The 17,705-nt window shown below is 40.3% G+C and overlaps 1 protein-coding gene across 16 annotated transcripts in view; it reads left to right on the forward strand.

The window, feature by feature from the left end:
- The window catches only part of NRXN1 (neurexin 1), a 1,474,530-nt gene that overhangs the window by 1,386,618 nt on the left and 70,207 nt on the right, over positions 1-17,705 (forward strand). The window contains exon 1 of one of the 16 annotated variants that reach the window (XM_056568040.1): positions 17,528-17,703. The exons of 14 other annotated variants lie outside the window; for them this stretch is intronic. In XM_056568040.1, coding sequence (XP_056424015.1) covers positions 17,671-17,703 — 33 coding nt within the window. In that variant the 5' untranslated portion in view covers positions 17,528-17,670. Of the gene's footprint in view, positions 1-17,527; positions 17,704-17,705 lie in introns of those variants that run through there. One more of the 16 variants, XM_056568041.1, reaches the window with a different exon arrangement.

The following is a 17,705-nucleotide window of genomic DNA, read 5'->3' on the forward strand; positions in this document are numbered from 1 at the left end:
GCAGCCAATAATTTTCTTGAGCAGTCTTATGTTCAGTGTCGAGCTGGAAGTAAAGACCAGCAGATAAGTATGTCTTCCAGTTTTACTGATCATCTTACTGATCCCCCAAATCACCATTTTGTTGTGATGCATCCTGCAGCCAGTGACTGGGCATGTCAGGAAATTGGGACCAGTGGGGGACCCTTCTCCATCACAATGCATCCTGGGAACCCCGCTGGTCAATACTTCCTAGTTCCTTTCCACGCAGACCCTATGATTGTTGCACACAATGACGGACTGCAGTGGTTACATGTCTTATGCCAAGAGAGACATATCAAAAAATTGATAATTTTGATTGGTTAAAAAAATAGACACACTCGATGTCCGATCTCTCTTTTACAAGTAACACTTAACAAGTAATCAAAGGGAAAGTGGTTCATGTTACACTTTTTACACACACCCCAATCACTTTCTACAGTAAAATATTGTTGTCATGGCAACTGCATCTTCACTTTATTGATAATTTTGCCTTCTGCAGTAACCATAGCAACCACTTTGAACTATGATTGGACGTATTTGGTCTGCTTTGTTGGCATAGTAATAATAACATATCTAAAACAGTTCCGAATATTACATTACCAATATATGTTCATTATGAACAAGTGAACTATCGAGTCCTATTTACTTCACAACGTTGCCACAGCTGCATAAATCTTTACGAAACCTTTAAGACATATATAAACTATTTCTGAACACTTGAAATACAGTAACACATACATTTCCCACACATAGGAACGCTTCCTTCAAGAAAAGGGCACGAGAAGCATTTGACAATGATTTATGCTCCTTTCCTCTTAGCACGCTCAAGTACATCATCTAGGTTGACATGCATATGTACATATTTCAAGAAAGCTCTCAGGACACCTGGTACAGCCACTAAACTAAATTTATCCTTGTTCCTTCTATGAACATTGGCTAAGAAGGAAAGGAAGGACACATGGTCCCTTGGTGCACAACAACTAGATGTGGCCGAGGAGGTTTTCGGTACGAGCTAAGTGTGTGGGCAAAGACTCGGAGACAAAATTAATTAAAAGAGAATTTGACTGTCATCCAGGCTTGCAGTCCGCTAACTACAAAAGACAGCATGGCAGCTGCTAATCCTATAGGTCAACAAGTAATCATGTAATTTCTAGATGCTCCAGGATCCTCAAGACTGTTTGATGTAGATAGAGAGTAGCAGAATTCACCTATGGGAACCAAAGTCATAGCTTTTAAAAAACTAGGAAAAAATCCAAGCGAGGATTACTGTCTAATGTATTTTTTATTATTGAAGTGGAGGCATTTCAGTCAGTTAAATTATTCCAGGATCTTCTCGAATATAAAGTTTAAGTCTATGGAATGAGAACACCGAAGAAAACTCTAATGGGTGAAGGAGATGTAATAAAATACTTTAAAAGTTTGGTATTTTCAAATAGCTGAAACCTTTAGTCTCTTGACATTAGAAATGCCAATTCCAAATTGTCTTTCACAATATATATATATATATATATATATATATATATATATATATATAGTAAGAAACACACGATTTTTTTCTCATTTTTTTTTAAATAAATGTTTTTGAATATGTAAACAACTTATTCATCCATTCCTGACCAAATGGTGCTATACCAATCCGGCATCACCATAGCCAAGCCATCTGCTTTAACGACTGTGTCTCCTGTCATCACTGTTAAACCTCTAGTGGGAGATGTGGCCTCCTGCACAACTGACATTGTCCTGTAGAATTCCTTAGAACTTTCTTTTTTTTTTATATTAAGTTGATTAATATTATTTTATACATATATAAATAAGGACTTGCTGATACTGCGTAAATAACAATGATTGTTCACACAATATTTGAGAATTATTCTTCTCCTATACTATAGAGATGAAGTACTCACCCTATAGAGATGTAAAAGGGATGTCTGAAATGTTCCTGCATTTGGAGGTGCCACAAAATGTACAGCTGTTTTTGTTGGAACTTACTAATATTGCTCTAGAAACCAGAGTAGGGTACTTTTTATACCTTAACTTATGTGGGTGATCAGCCAATTAAGGGGGTGTTCAGCTTACTTTCCACATAGGGCTGCGGCATACCCTACAATATATGTCACTCATATGACTTCACTTTTGACAAAGGCCAAAGCACACTATTTTGACCTTTTTAGGGCTATCAGATACCTTATGGACACATTAAGGGGGTACTCTGGTGGAAAACTTTTTGTTTTTAAATCAACCGATGCCAGAAAGTTAAACAGATTTTTAAATTACTTCTTTTAAAAATTCTTAATCTTTCCAGTACTTATTAGTGGCTGTATACTGCAGAGGAAGGTCTTTTCCTTTGGGATTTCTTTTCTGTCATGACCACAGTGCTCTCTGCTGAAACCTCTGCCCATGTCAGGAACTGTCCAGAGCAGGACATATCGAACACATGCTGCTCCTAAAATGGACAGTTTCTAAAATGGACAGAGGTGTCAGCAGAGAGCACTGTGGCCGTGACAGAAAAGAAATCCCAAAATAAAAGAATTTTCTTTTTAGTAAACAGCTGCTAATAAGTAATCCTTTAAGGCTACATTTACACTACAGAATTGGTTTTGGTGAAGTAGCCTTCATTTTACTTTAACGGTATTCTGCTGAACAATGCACACTGCAAAAATTCAAATTTCAGACTCCAAAAAAAAAAAGAATGAACATGCGGAAATCCACGTGGTCCTAGTGTCGAAAGATTTTTATGGTGCCCACAGCTAATAAAATCTCCATCCAAAATAAATTTGGGCAAATATTCCATAGTGTGTATGTAGCCTTACAGTAGAAAAACACAGCAAATTTATTTTTAAAACAGCTCCATGTCGGTCTCCAGGTTGGGTGTGGTTTTACAACTTGGCTCCATTCACTTCAATGGAATTGTGCTGTGGAACCACACCCAACCTGGAGACAGACGGGGTGCAATTTTTAAAGAAATTAGCTCTGTTTTTCTATTCCTGGATAACCCCCTTTAACATAAACTGAAAACCCTCGACTCAAATGTTAAAGGTTGTAAAAGCAAGGAGCATCACTAACAGTCTCACTCAAGTATACACTACTGGGCCTCAGCAACTTTGTATCTTAGAGTGGCATATGGACTCCCTTAACTTTCTTACACATTAGTTTGCTGCCTAACTATTTAGCCTTTCCCTACAGGCAATGAACCCCCTTTATACACTATAAATGACATCCAACAACCTTACCTCATAGACATAGAACTGTTTCGTCCATGACGTCCCATAAAAAGGGCATCACTTGTTGCAACAAAACAATTGGTGATAAACTGATTCAAACAGGGTCAACCAACAACACATTTGCATCTTTTTATTATGACTACTACATAAAAGCATAAAGAGGGGCATTCATCAATGTTTTACTAGTATATGTGTATATTGTAGATGAGAAAATTCGCCTAAGAATATACCTTCCTGAACCAAATTTTCCAAAAGTCGTACTCCATTTGATGAATTTGGCGCACAGGAACATTACCTCAGAGTCCTCCTATTTTTCCCATCTGTTCCGTTAGCGGGCGGCCCTGGAAATAAACTAAGCAGTCAAGCGTCAGGCAATGGAAACATGCTGCCTCACTTGCCCACTCAGCATCATCAACCTCCCTCTGCCACCCTTTATCCTAACTGATCCTGCAGACAAAATTGAGGGGGGGCATCAGAGGACCAACACCATGTCAGTTCATCTGGGGGATGTTTTCCACCTGTCCCCAGCTTTACTGATACCCATGCTACTCGTTTAGACTGCTTTCCAGGGCTGAAGTGACATGGTGTGAATTTGTGTGTAAATCACGGCGCTGCAACTTTTTTTTTAGACATTTAGAGAAAATTTGCACATAATGAATTAGTGCCCACTGCATAAAGCTAGTCTAAAGCACTGCAAATGGTAGTTATCAAGTATGAACCAAAGCAAAAGTGTCACAAAAGTCGCATGGGAAGTGACTTAGACTTTTTGTGCGACAATTTTAGATTAAAAAAAAAGTTTCTAAACAGCTTGATGAATTCCCCTCAAAATCATCATTTAGTCTATCGAATGAGCAATTTAGTAAAAAAAATGGTTTTTTTTTGGTAAGTCTTAGCTTAATCTAAGGCTTTTTATTTTAGAGCCATATAATCATTATATAGACAATTCCTGTTACTACATGTCTCTATAATAAATAAATTATCTTCTATCAGAATGCAATAATTCAGAGTTTCACCGATTTGCTCACAAATATCCATTTTCATCCAAATATCTATTTCCATTATTATTATTACATAGTTATAATTTTTTATAAGGCACCAACAAATTACACAACACTTCACAATGTCGCAGGCATAAATAAGAGCAAAATTAGACATTACAATAATACACATTGATTAATTAAAGAGGAGGAGTCAGGGCCCTGCTCGCGAGAACTTACAGTCTATGAGGAATATAAACAACTCATATGCCCAATATATTCCAAATAATTTATATAACATATGTTTTAAAAACACAAGGCATTTCATAGCCCCAGCCCTTCATGTTTCATAAAATCTTCAAACCCTGAAGATGAAAGGTCATATGGAAGCATTTCTGAAGGAGGTAGCCTACCACTATATAGGAAGTTTGATTTGGATTTTAAGGTATAAAAATAACTACAAGTGTCTGTTTATGGAATGTTTGCGAGTCGTAGGCAATGTAATGCAATCAAAAAGTCAAAGATGGTGAACGGTAGAAAGTGCCGGTCTGGAGCGGCATAAACATTGTCATTACGTTTACATAGCACTGTAAATAGCTGTTTCGCCCTCCCTTCCATTTTTCTTATTGTACAAACAGAACACATGTAATAGTTAGTTAGCTGACTGTAATTTTGCTTGAAAAAATTTACGGGTAAATGCAATGGCCGTGGATGTCTTTTTAGAAATTACTGTAAATGGCAGAAGAGAATACGGCTATATTTTGTGATTTCTACCTGGGGATAATATTATAATAATGGTAGCCCCATGGGCAAAATATTGAGCGTTAGATTGTCTTTTCTTAGGTGACTTTCCCTCCCCACTTTTATAGATAAAATTAAATTTTATTCAAAGTATCTTGAATAATTTTTAGCGTAGTATTATAGATATAGACTGGACAAGACAAGTATACAATATTAGATGTTTTGGCAGATTAAGTGTTGTCTTCTGGTGGATGCCTTCACAGCATGCACATATCTAAAACGAGAACAAAAGAAAAACACAATAAATGGGTTAGTACATTTAGGGCGCTCTCCCCTGGGGCCCATAAAACAGTGTGTCCCCAAACAGAGAGCCTCTAGCTGTTGCTAAATTACAGCTCCCATCATTCCCAGACAGCCTTTGGCTGTCTGGGAATGATGGGAGTTGTAGTTTAGCAGCAGCAAGCCTCCAGTTTAGCAACAGCTGGAGGTTTGCTCTTGCTAATTTGCAACTCCCATCAGTCCCAGACAACCAATGGCTGTCTGAAAATGTTAAGGGGCAGTAGTTTAGCAACAGCTGGAGGCCTGCTGTTGCTAAACTACAACCTCAAACTACAACTTTCATCAACTATGAAATTTTTAACCAGAACCTCCTTCATACCTTTACTGCAAATCTTATGTTGGCTATTCTATTAAAGTGCCTTATAAGATAGGAGAGCTCAAATCTCCATGGGAGAAAGAAAAGTAGACTGACTGTTGACTGTGCCTATTACTCTTGAGATAACATGGTTAAAGGAGTTAGACTTGGTTAAACTTCGAGGCCTAATTTACCTCAAGGTGCTCACTGCTCAAACGCCTTTAAGACATAGTCGCTGACAGATATTCCTCCCACAAACACATAAGACTTGCTTAGTTTTTATATCAAAAGAGAAGGGTATTTTTACTTTCAGACACCTCTGAGAACAAAATGGAAAGTTAATATGGCTAAACCTTCCTCCCTCATCATCAGTCGCCGAGAATTGGGAATACACATTAATCAGATGATCATGCAGAAATCAGCAGATTCTTCCATATTGTGAAATTAGTTTTTATATATTATCATGGGAATGAGATCCTCCCATCACTTTCTTTAGATTCTAATAGAAAATGGTGCACTTTTTCCATGAGATTAACTTTTAGGTCTCTTCATTTAACACCCAACTGCAGTTGAGTGATCGATCTCTCATCGGTACCTAGTGAATTGGACCTTTTTCTGAGGATCATCCTACCTGCATGGCATCATTTGTAGTCGTTGAAGAATCTATTTAAATGATACCTGTCATTTAAAAAAAAAACTTTTGTTATGTCATAGAAACATAACAAAAGATTTTATCACTCTAAGCATTCAGGCCTTGACTGTTCACGAGAATGAGACGGGAGAAGTATACGGTTAATGAGTTATTTCGTGGCTTTGTGTCAGGTGACCTAGAAGGACTTGAGATTCAAGTCTATAGGTCTATCCAGGTCCATTGGACACAGAATGGAAAGAGGAACGTGTTGCCGCATGCCTTTCTCCTTGCTCGTTCATGTAATCAACCGGAGTCTGTACATTCAAACCCAGACCGATAAAAACTTTTGACATGTCCCTAGGTCATGTCAAATGTTTTTTTTTTTTTTTTTTTTACAGGTACCCTATAAGTTTTACAAGCAGAAAGTCAGTCCTGCTCCAAAGTACTATGTTGTTTTCTTCAAACTTTGCTATGCTACCAGTTTTAGGAAATAGTTAAAATCCACATAACCAGGTGCCAATTGTTCCAACATTCACAAATAACTTGAAATGGCCTGAAAGAATACATTCTACAAGAATGACACAACCAATTGTTCAGTTGTCACTTGTATGGAAACTCACTGAACGACTTGCACTTATTATTCCTGAAATCTATTAACAAGGACAGCTAAATCCAACCATACATAATGAGCGATCATTATCCATTCTTATAGGCCACGATTAAGAAGGAGGCGCAACCTAATTACGTCTATATTTACAGATGAAGGACTGTTCTGCAGCATCTTGTGTAACCTACAAGGCCATCCTATAGTTAGGCACATTGAAAATGCAATCTGTACGATCTGCCATTACACATATGTATCACGACACGTATCATGGATAGGTTTCTTATGTAAAGTAAAATACCATGTTATTATCTCCTTTGTAAAGGAGCAATTGGATAATGCTGTATTAGACATCAAATAATCATGAGTCCCCGTGGAATAATGTACATTTTAATGATGCATGTGTTATTCTTATGTAATATCATTAGCTTTGCATTTGTTAATTTAAAAAAGTATTCCGCCACCTTACAAGTAGAGCATGTGTGAATTCTCTTTAAAAAATATCAACAATCTTTTGAACAGAGATCATAGTCCTTCATATCAATTTTAGCTTTTATGATGGATAGTGGGAAATTGGAGACCCTATCCACATATTATTACTGCTGGTATATCTCACCACATTATATATGAGGGAACGCTAATGCTTTCTTAGAGAATGGAGCCCAATACAGCTTTAGGGCACGTTCCCATCTGACGTATACGCAGTGTATTTCACGCTGTGCATAATCTGCAGCGGCAGTTGGAATTATGCTGCATATCCCTCGCTCACCATACACACAAGGCTTTCCGGTGACAGCCCTATATGTGCAGTGAGTTTTGGAGGCGGGGCCATGTGTCGGCGTGATTGTGACGCACAGTTCCACCTCCAAAACTCACTACACAAATAGGGCTGTCGCCGGAAAGCCTAGGGTGTATGGTGAGCGAGGGATACGCAGCATATTTCCCGCTGCTGCTGCAGATTTTGTGCAGAGTCAAATATGCTGCATATACGCCAGGTGGGAACTTACCCTTATACTGCCCATTGAAAAAAGGAGATGGAGACAATTTAGACCCCTAAATCTTCTGGCTGTATAGTAATAACAAAGACTACTACACTTCTGAACACTAAATATAATGCAAACATATGTATGCAAAGTATGTCTCCTCCAGAGGAAAACAAGCTTCCTCCTTGCTACCTCCTTTTGGAAGTAACATCTCTTTGAATCAATGTGAAAGGGGTACTCCGCCCCTAGACATCTTATCCCCTATCCAAAGGATATGATAGGGGATAAGATGTCTGATCGCTGGAGTGCCGTAAGTTTGTGACCTCACGGCCACACCCTGCACGTGATGTCACGATCACGCCACCTCAATACAAGTCTATGGGAGGGGGCGTGGCAGCCATCACGCCCCCTCCCATAGACTTGCATTGAGGGGGCGTGACCATGACATCACAAGCCTCCGCCCCACATCAACAGTCACCCGACATAGTCCGTGCACTGTCTGGGGTGCCGCAGCTGAGATTTCCCAACAGTGGGACCCCCATGATAAGACATCTTATCTCTATAATTTGGATAAGGGATAAGATGTCTAGGGGTCGAGTTCCCCTTTAAACCCTTAGAAAAAATCTTTAACCATGACAGGCCATTTTATGCCAAGCCAGAAGGGAGCATTACAGATCTGTAGACAGCTGTTTTGGGGTTTTTGCCCCTCATCAGTACAAAGTAGAGTTCTGGCTGGTTAGGTACAAGGCCTTTAATGTAAGGCCAAAGAGGTAGTGTGTCTCCTTGAAGATCCTTCAAAAACCACAAATTTCTTCGCCAAAAGGAAAATGAGAACACTAGTGAACATTCTTCTATGAAGCAGCTATAAAAATGTATTTTATATGGAAGACCAAAATTGGAGTTCTCACTCACACATGGTCCTGACGTTTATCATCACATTTCTTGTAAGATAGAAAAGACTAGTTTAGCTTATGCACCAACACCCACACTCCCTTGTATCCTCAGAGTAGGTTACCTTTGGCGGCCTCACAGAGTCCACTTTAGAAGGATATAGATGTGACTTGGGACCCTAGGAACCTTATGGCAGCAAAAGATTTTACTGCTATTCTGGGTATTAATAAATAAATATTAAAGAACAGTTCTTTAGAGACAACAATGACCAATAGGTGTGCAAGAAGATTCAAATCTTGTAACATACATATAGGGTGAGAAGCATCAAAAAATGTGAAGAGGAAAAGTTGACGAGTTGCCTATAGCAACCAATCAAATGGCTTCTTTTATTTTTCAGAAGCCTTTTTCAAAAATGAAAAAAGCTATCTGATAGGTTGCTATGGGCAACTGGTCCACTTTTCCACTGCACAGGTTTTGATGAATCTCCCCCATAAAGCATATGTTCTTAAAATCCACATAGTGTATTAATAAAACTTTTCCACCGGAGTACCCCTTTAAAGGGGTACTCCACTGGAAAACATTTCCTTTTAAATCAACTGGTGTCAGAAAGTTAAAGGGGTATTCAAGGAATTTTTTTTATTTGACTATGCTACAGGGGCTATAAAGTTAGTGTAGTTCATAATATAGTGTCTGTACCTGTGTGTGACGGTTTTCTCACAATTCTTCTTTGATTTTCACCCCAATATTTATCTTTACCAGCATACAAAATGACTGTTGCCTCAGATTATTCCCAGGTGCGTCCGAGACCTGACTCACTAGTCAGCTGATGACAGGGAGCCTATCTGCTTCAATGGGTGTAGGGATCACTTGGTGGGAGAGAGATAAATCTGCAACTAATGCAACAGCAGTAGGCATCCTGATTGAAAACCACAGGTCTTTTGAATGGATGCAGCTCATTTATGTTTCAATGGGTGGGGTGGCTGATGTGTGGGAGGGAGGAAAATGGAATTATGGGATTTGTAGTAAAAAAAAAAAAAAAGTCAAACAGGAAATACCAATTCACAAAAAGCTAGCCACAGTGTTATGGTAATCTCACAACATAGCCATTTAGCCGCAAGACAAGTTCAGATCCTTCCTAAGCATGTCCATTACTGTCTGCCAGGTACGTACTAAAATCCCCTTATGGTGGAGAACCCCTTTAAACAGATTTGTAAATAACTTCTATTAGAAAAATGCCAATCTTTTCAGTACTGATCAGCTGCTGTATGCTCCAGAGGAAGTTCTTTTTGAATTTCCTTTCTGCCTTACCACAAGTGCTCTCTGCTGACACCTCTGTCTGTCTCAGGAACTGTCCAGAGCAAGAGAGGTTTGCTATGGGGATTTGCTCCTACTCTGGACAGTTCCTAAAATGGACAGAGGTGTCAGCAGAGAGCATAGAAGTAATATAGAAGTCTGTTTAACTTTCTGGCACCAGTTGATTTAAAAGAAAATGTTTTCCAGTGGAGTACCCCTTTAAATACAATATTGGGCTGCTCATAAGTAAAAACAAAAAAGGGATCAATAAAAGTTATTTATTAGCCCTATTAACTGCTGCTTTTTAATGCTTGATCAACAATTCCTTGATAATAATATCCCTATATTCTAAACCAAGGACGGGTACTTTAAGACTAACCAGTAAACATCTAAATGATGTTCCTCATAAATAAAGGACTGCATACTTTTCCTGCTGATTTACAGGCTCCCAATTACAGTTTTGCATAAACATGAGCCAAAATAATTCACGCCACATATGCACGGTTTGATTGGCAAGCATTGTGTCTCTTGTGCGGTCCATATCCTATGGACAAATCGTTTTTTCAGATGCTTCAAAAGACTGTGACCAAGAGAATTGAATGGCTAGTGTAGGAAAGAATATGAACTAATTCCTCAAATTGTTTTTCTGCAGTGTTCAGCAGATGTTCTGCATGGCTGGATGTAACTTGACAAGCGCTGCCTATTAGCTAGTCTATAACTCTATGAAACCAAAGAAATCAAAGTTATTGCTAATTTGTTCTGTAAGTCGATTTATACTTTGAAGAATGAATATTAATAATCTGTCACTGTGTTATTTGGAAAAAAACATAGCACATCAAAAGATAATGGAACCTATCTTCTAACACCCAGCGCCTTCATTGTAATTCATTCATGTCAAATTAGCTATCTTGTTCCACCAACCTTCTGCATTAAGCTCTCCACCTACAACTTGGTGATTTTCTCAATTTATTTTGAACAACTCAATGCATTTAAGTCAGAATAAACTATTGCCGGGGAAAAAACAGCAATACAGATAAGATAGAAACTCGTAATTTCGTTGCACGTCTGATGAATTCAGCGAGTGGTTAAAGCAGGCAATCGCTTTCATCTGGTAAGCAACTTAGTTTTTATAGGTTGCAATGGATTTGTAGTCATGGTAATTTCCCTATCGCTGTGTTCAATGAAAATGCCTCTCCGCGTACAATGTAATGTGACAACATTATAGAAGATCATTTCGACACGGGGGCACGTGTTTGTATTAATTTCCATGTCTTCCCTCTTGCGGCTCGTGACAGGGAACAGAAAGATGGATGTTAACCTAAATGTCATTGCTGATATCTATGGACTAAGAGAAATTAGTGCAGGATAGGAGCTTTACAACAAAAAAAAAAAAAAAGTTATTGTATTGTAGATTTTTTTTGCCATGTCATTTTCCCGAAAAATAAGTGTTGTGCAATTCTGCTCCATTAAATGGGTATTCCACTGGGCAGCGTTTGGAAGTAAATGTGACATCACGGCCACACCCCCTCAATGCAAGTCTATGGGAGGGGACGTGATGGCCGTCATGCCCCTCCCATAGACTTGCATTGAGGGTGTGTGGCCTTGATGTCACAAGGGGCATGGCAGACACCCGCAATGCGAAAACAGAGTTTGGAACATCTACTTCCAAATGCTGTCCAGTGGAATACCCCTTTAAATGCAATACCACAAACAGTCCATTGCACAAGATTAGTGCTGTTTTAGAAAATATAATAGAAATATTGGCAGATTTTTTGTTTTTTTGATACAACTATATCACAATTGTTCTCTGTTTAATGACATGTGGTTTCCAAAAACAAACATAGTCCATGGATTAGAATGGAATTGTAATTGTGAACTATGCACAAACCCTGTCCACGTTGCAGTTCAGTTTAAAGCGCAACTGTCATGAAATTTTGGTGCAATAACCTGCACACAGCCTTTGTACTGGGTGCAGGTGGTGGGTATAGCAATATTTTTACCTGTAATTTGCAGGCTTTCATGACTGCAAAAAAGGCTTTTATTCAAAGCCACTGACGGTCGGATAGGCATGGCTCGAGGTACGCGATGCCTTGCCGCCGGCACGCCCACCCCCACGCCTACCCCATATGTCCGCGCTGGGACCTCTGAGTGATTGACACACTGGTCCCAGCGCATGCGCCCTTCAGCTAATCTAACCTGTGCGCCACTGTGTGTCATCCAGCAAGCGCTCGCTCCCGCCGCCGTCTTCCTCCTCAGTGCGCCTGCGCAGAGCAGCGCACAATCAGGTTAGTTCTCGATACTATGTGCAGAGATGAAGCGCGCTCTCTGCACCTAGCACTGCGCAGGCGCACTGAGGAGGAAGACGTTGGCGGGAGTGAGCGCTTGCTGGATGGCAGACAGCGGCGCGCAGGTTAGATTAGCTGAAGGGCGCATGTGCTGGGACCTGTGTGTCAATCACACAAAGGTCCCAGCGTGGACATACGGGGTAGGCGTTGGGGTGGGCGTGGCGGTGTTGGGGCATTGCGTACCTCGCGCCATGCCTATCCGACCGTCAGTGGCTTTGAATAAAAGCCTTTTTTTGCAGTCATGAAAGCCTGCAAATTACATGTAAAAATATTGCTATACCCAGAACCTGCACCCAGTACAAAGGCTGTGTGCAGGTTATTGCACCAACATTTCATGACAGTTGAGCTTTAAAGAAAATTGGATAGTATTGTAGAAGTGTTGGTATCTTTTTTGTATTCTTGAGTAATAGAAAAGAGATATAGTCGCATTTCGATTTTTTTTTTATAGCATAAGGTTATCTAAAAGCCCTGGTTCTGGCCTTAATATATAGCACTTCCTGGTTTTAGTCTCAACATAAGGAAGTGTCCATTCAGCCAACCCCTTGCTGAGGAGGTTAACCACTGTTGCCATTGATTGGCTAAACAGGCACCATGCGAATAGCAACGGGGTATCAGGACAGGTGATTACAGATCTTAATCATTTTAACCCAGTCTGAACACATTAATTTTACCATTAAAGGGGTATTCCAGGCCAAAACTTTTTTTATATATCAACTGGCTCCGGAAAGTTAAACAGATTTGTAAATTGCTTCTATTAAAAAATCTTAGTCCTTCCAATAGTTATTAGCTTCTGAAATTGAGTGGCTGTTTTCTGTCTAACTGCTTTCTGATGACTCACGTCCCGGGAGCTGTCCAGCTCCTATGGGGATATTCTCCCATCATGCACAGCTCCCGGGATGTGACATCATCATTGAGCAGTTAGACAGAAAACTTCAGAAGCTAATAACTATTGAAATGATTAAGATTTTTTAATAGAAGTAATTTACAAATCTGTTTAACTTTCCGGAGCCAGTTGATATAAAAAAAAAAGTTTTTGCCTGGAATACCCCTTTAAATGTGCTCATGCTAGGGTAAAAACAACAAAAATGTGGACATAGCCATGTGGATTCCTCGATGGTCCCTGATCCCATTACAGAGCACTTCCTGGTTTGAGTACTGTTTCTTATGACCTGATGAAGAGAACAATTCGGTCTTGAAATGCGTCAAGAAAATTAAAATCCCCATAGGAAACACACTAATGTTGAACACTTCAAAACATTTATTCACAGGGTACAGGATGTGCTTTGGCCTAAAGCCTTCCTCAGCTCTGGACTGACATATATTTACCATTGAAATGCAATGTCTGACTTCATACTAATAATTGAGATATATTTCTACATTGGTGAGCAGTGATTTGTTTATTAGCCTTGTCTCTGATATACACTTGATTGTTTCAGTGTGGACATAAGTTAGTGCCCATGCAGTCAATACTGCTGAGGTGGGTCACCACTTAGGCCAGTGATTGGCCGAGCAGGAATTCAAAGACCAGGGAGTGCTGTTCAGTGGGGCTAGGCATAGCCAAAACAGCAGAATTGTCTAAGCATAAGCATATTAAACTGTCAAAATAGTAATGGCCAAAATGCTATTGTAATCATTTAGTCATATTAGTTCTGAAGTAAACATTGTAAAATTGAGTGTTTGTTAAGGGGTGGACTGAAGAAGACAGCCCTTTCTCCAAAGACATCACTGAAATCACTGGTGACCATATAATGCAGGGGGAGGGGACCATAATAATCAATAAGGTTGTAACAAAGAATTAAATAAGAACGATATGCTAATGTAAACATAGATAAACAATTGCTAAAATATATCTTATTTGAAAACAAAAGGTATTAATTTATTACTCTTTTATAATAGTAGTGACCAAAAGGAGTCGGCAAATATCAACAATATAGTGTTCATAAAACTTTCCACTGTATTGCATATTATAAGTCTTATACATGGGATTGGGTACTTCACATTAAAAACATGTATACCGGTCTCAGGTAATTCAGTAATTTTGCATATACATGGCTACATTGATATGGCTGCGTCTCTTCTAAGTTTACTATGGTATAATAGGAAAAACACTTGGGTCATAAAAATAATTTTTATTGGTATACATTAAAATAGAAAACACATACATAAATAAATGTAAGATTATACAGGTAACACAAATGTGGCAAAGCACAGCTGATCCTAGATACTCGACCAGTTTTCAATGGTCCCACTACACTGGCCCTGCTAGTCCATATGGACCTCTAGGGCCGGTTTTAGGCTTAGCGTGGCCCTTAGCAAAATCAAAAGTGGGGCCCCAAAAGTCGTAATATTGCACTAATCAGATTTGCACATTTTTGGCCACTTCAAATACCATTAAAAAAAATATCTAAAAAGCAATTGAAAAGTGGTACCACAAAAATGGTACCAATAAAAACTACAAATCACAGCGAAAAAAAATGACCCTCATACATCCCCATATACAGAAAAAGAATAGAGTTATAGGGATCAGAATAGTACAATTTAATATTTTTGTATAATTCCCCCACATTAGATTGTAGTTCCTCCACATTAGATTGGCAGCACAGTTCCCCGACATTAGGCTGGCAGTATAAGTCCCCCCACATTAGGTTGGCAGTACAGTTCCCCCACATTAGATTGTAGTTCCCCCACATTAGGCGCAGTATAGTTCCCTCACATTAGGCACAGTATAGTTTCCCCACATTAGGCGCAGTATAGTTCCCTCACATTAGGTGCAGTATAGTTCCCCCACATTAGGTACAGTATAGGTCCCCCACATTAGGTGCAGTATAGCTCTCCCACATTATGTGCAGTATAGTTCCCCACACTAGGTGCAGTTTACTTCCCCCCACAGACATACAGCTTTCAGCCATATACAGTGTATGGCTGGAGGCTGTATGCCTGTGTACTGCCCCACTTCAGTGCTCCGTCCACCGCTCCTCCGGTCGGGGGTCATGATCTACTGCTATGGCCTATAGGCCATAGCAGTAGGTCCTGGGACTGGAGGAACGGTGGTCGGAGCACTGAAGCTAACGTGCTGGTAACTTACCATGCCAGCCAGCACGTGTCTTCATCGATGCTGCGATGCTCCGCTCCTCCGTTCCTATGGGCACACGCACGATACATGAGTGATGTTCCTGCGTGCGCTACCTCCCGTCGGTCCCTGCGTTTTTAAAGTTAATGCGGGGATGCAGAATGGTAACCGGGACATCCTTGTGTCCCGAAAAGATCTTTTGTGACACAGGGATGTCCCAAATGTGACAGGGCCCCCTGCGGGCTGCTCAGTGGCGGATCCCCCCCCTGGATCCGCCACTGAGCTGCCTGCAGGGGGCCCCCTGGGGGATGGGGGCCCTGGGCAATTGCCCGGATTGGATTGCCCCGCCCTAACGCCGGCCCCCTGGACCCCTTACCTGTTACTGCAGGGAGGCCTTCCTAGAGAATGCCAACCTGCATCCGGAACTTCCTATCTCTCCCTAGTAACGGAGGGAAGGGAAGGTGCCAGGTGCAGTGAGATTTGTAGCAGACTGTTAGTGGTCTAATATCTGGTTTGCATAGACCCCCACAAAATATATTCGGTGAGTATATAAATAGTAAAAACTTATGTACACTCTGTGCAGTGATTACATACAATGCTAGTCACAATCAAGCAACATCCAACGCATTTCATTGTGACGCATATCCAAGCGGCACAACTCTACGGGGACTAGTGCAGAGGAGGCAGGAGTGAGATCATTCATATATACTCCTGTCGCTCATCTTAGTGAACAAATAATTGTCATGATGTGACACAAGGAGGTATTGATAGTTATCTGGTAAACTCGGATATGGAGACCCAGGTAAATATTATAAGAGTGGAAGTCCAATGAGATTATTTTCCCATTAGTAGTTAGGCATATATTGATATGTTATTATGGTCCTCTTAGTATTAGCTTTAGGTACAGCTGACAGGTATATGGGTAGGTAGCATCTAATGCTTGAAACGGGAAACATATACAGGCCTCTACTTAGGGTGACAATCATTAAGATGGGGTCCTACCAGTGGTCTCAAAATAGAGTAGTACCTAGATGGCATCCAGTTATGATATCAGAGCCATAGGATCAGATCAGTTTTGGGGATGATGACCCGGCAGTTATAAAGTGGCACATTTGTGCCCTCCTTACATACGGCTTTAGGGCCAACTTGTGATACCTAAAGTCACAAAAATCTACACCAGCTCATGGCTGGCATATATTGCAGTGATAGGCAGGGGCAGCCATGAAGAAGCTGGATATACTTAGAGGTGGAGATAAAATGGGCAGAGCTTGACTTATGTAAGGTGCAACAACCCCCCCCCCCTCGTTTCCCCAATATAATGCTGACAATCCACTCAAAGAACTGGTCAACGCACACAATCCCTGGTTTTAATCCAACCCCAGTAAGTACAGTAACTCGTCACATGTTATTACAATTTTATTATGTTTCGCCGAATGGTTTCTTTAAATATTCCCCTCCGCAAAACAGCAATTACATCTGAACTTGTAAGAAGCCAAACAATAAATCTTTGCTTAAAAAACCCGGAATATTAATGTATTGAATTAATTTTATATAATTGTTATATAGAAATGTCTGGTGAAATTACATGACTTCTACAACAAAATTAGCATCCATTAACCTGGGAATACATTTATAATTGCACTGAGGTACATGGGAGGCAGCGCCATGAAGCGATCACTATGCTAATTGTCAAGATTATGGATGCAAATTCCAAATCAGATGAAAGAACTGAAATAATCAGCTTCCCACCGAAAAAATAAATAGATAAATATCGTAAAGAGAGTGCTGCAAATGTATATACTTTCCAATGCCTGCTATTTTGGTGGTAACCTGTGGTAAGCGTCATGGCTTCCCTCCAAGTGTAATCACAAGAGCAGGCGCTGTGCACGGAGGAGCCCAGGGAACGCTGCTCGCTCGCTGCCAGGATTCTTTAGCTCAGCACATCAGTGCTGCGTGTTCTACTTCTCCCTGTTCAACAAACTGCAGCCTCGCTTCTTGCAGCAAAGTGTCAGCTATTGGTTTCTCCCTGACACGTGAGGGATGAAGCCTTTTTTTCGTGTGTGTCTTTTCTTCCTCGCCAATCTGTGTGCGGGGCACTGATAGGCCAAGCTGATGCGCAGGCAATTTATCATCTTGATCTCCCACTGAGTCAGGGAGCTCTTCTGTCACCAGTATTGATTTCAGAGGATGGACTAAATTTCCTAGGATTTCCATTAAGAATTAAGAAAAAAAGCTATAAGCACGCAGGGTAGCCAGGCAGACATGGATATGAGATGGCACTGTGAAACCTTTCAGGT

This window comes from Hyla sarda, chromosome 3 (genome assembly GCF_029499605.1).
Source record: "Hyla sarda isolate aHylSar1 chromosome 3, aHylSar1.hap1, whole genome shotgun sequence".
NCBI lineage: Eukaryota > Metazoa > Chordata > Amphibia > Anura > Hylidae > Hyla > Hyla sarda.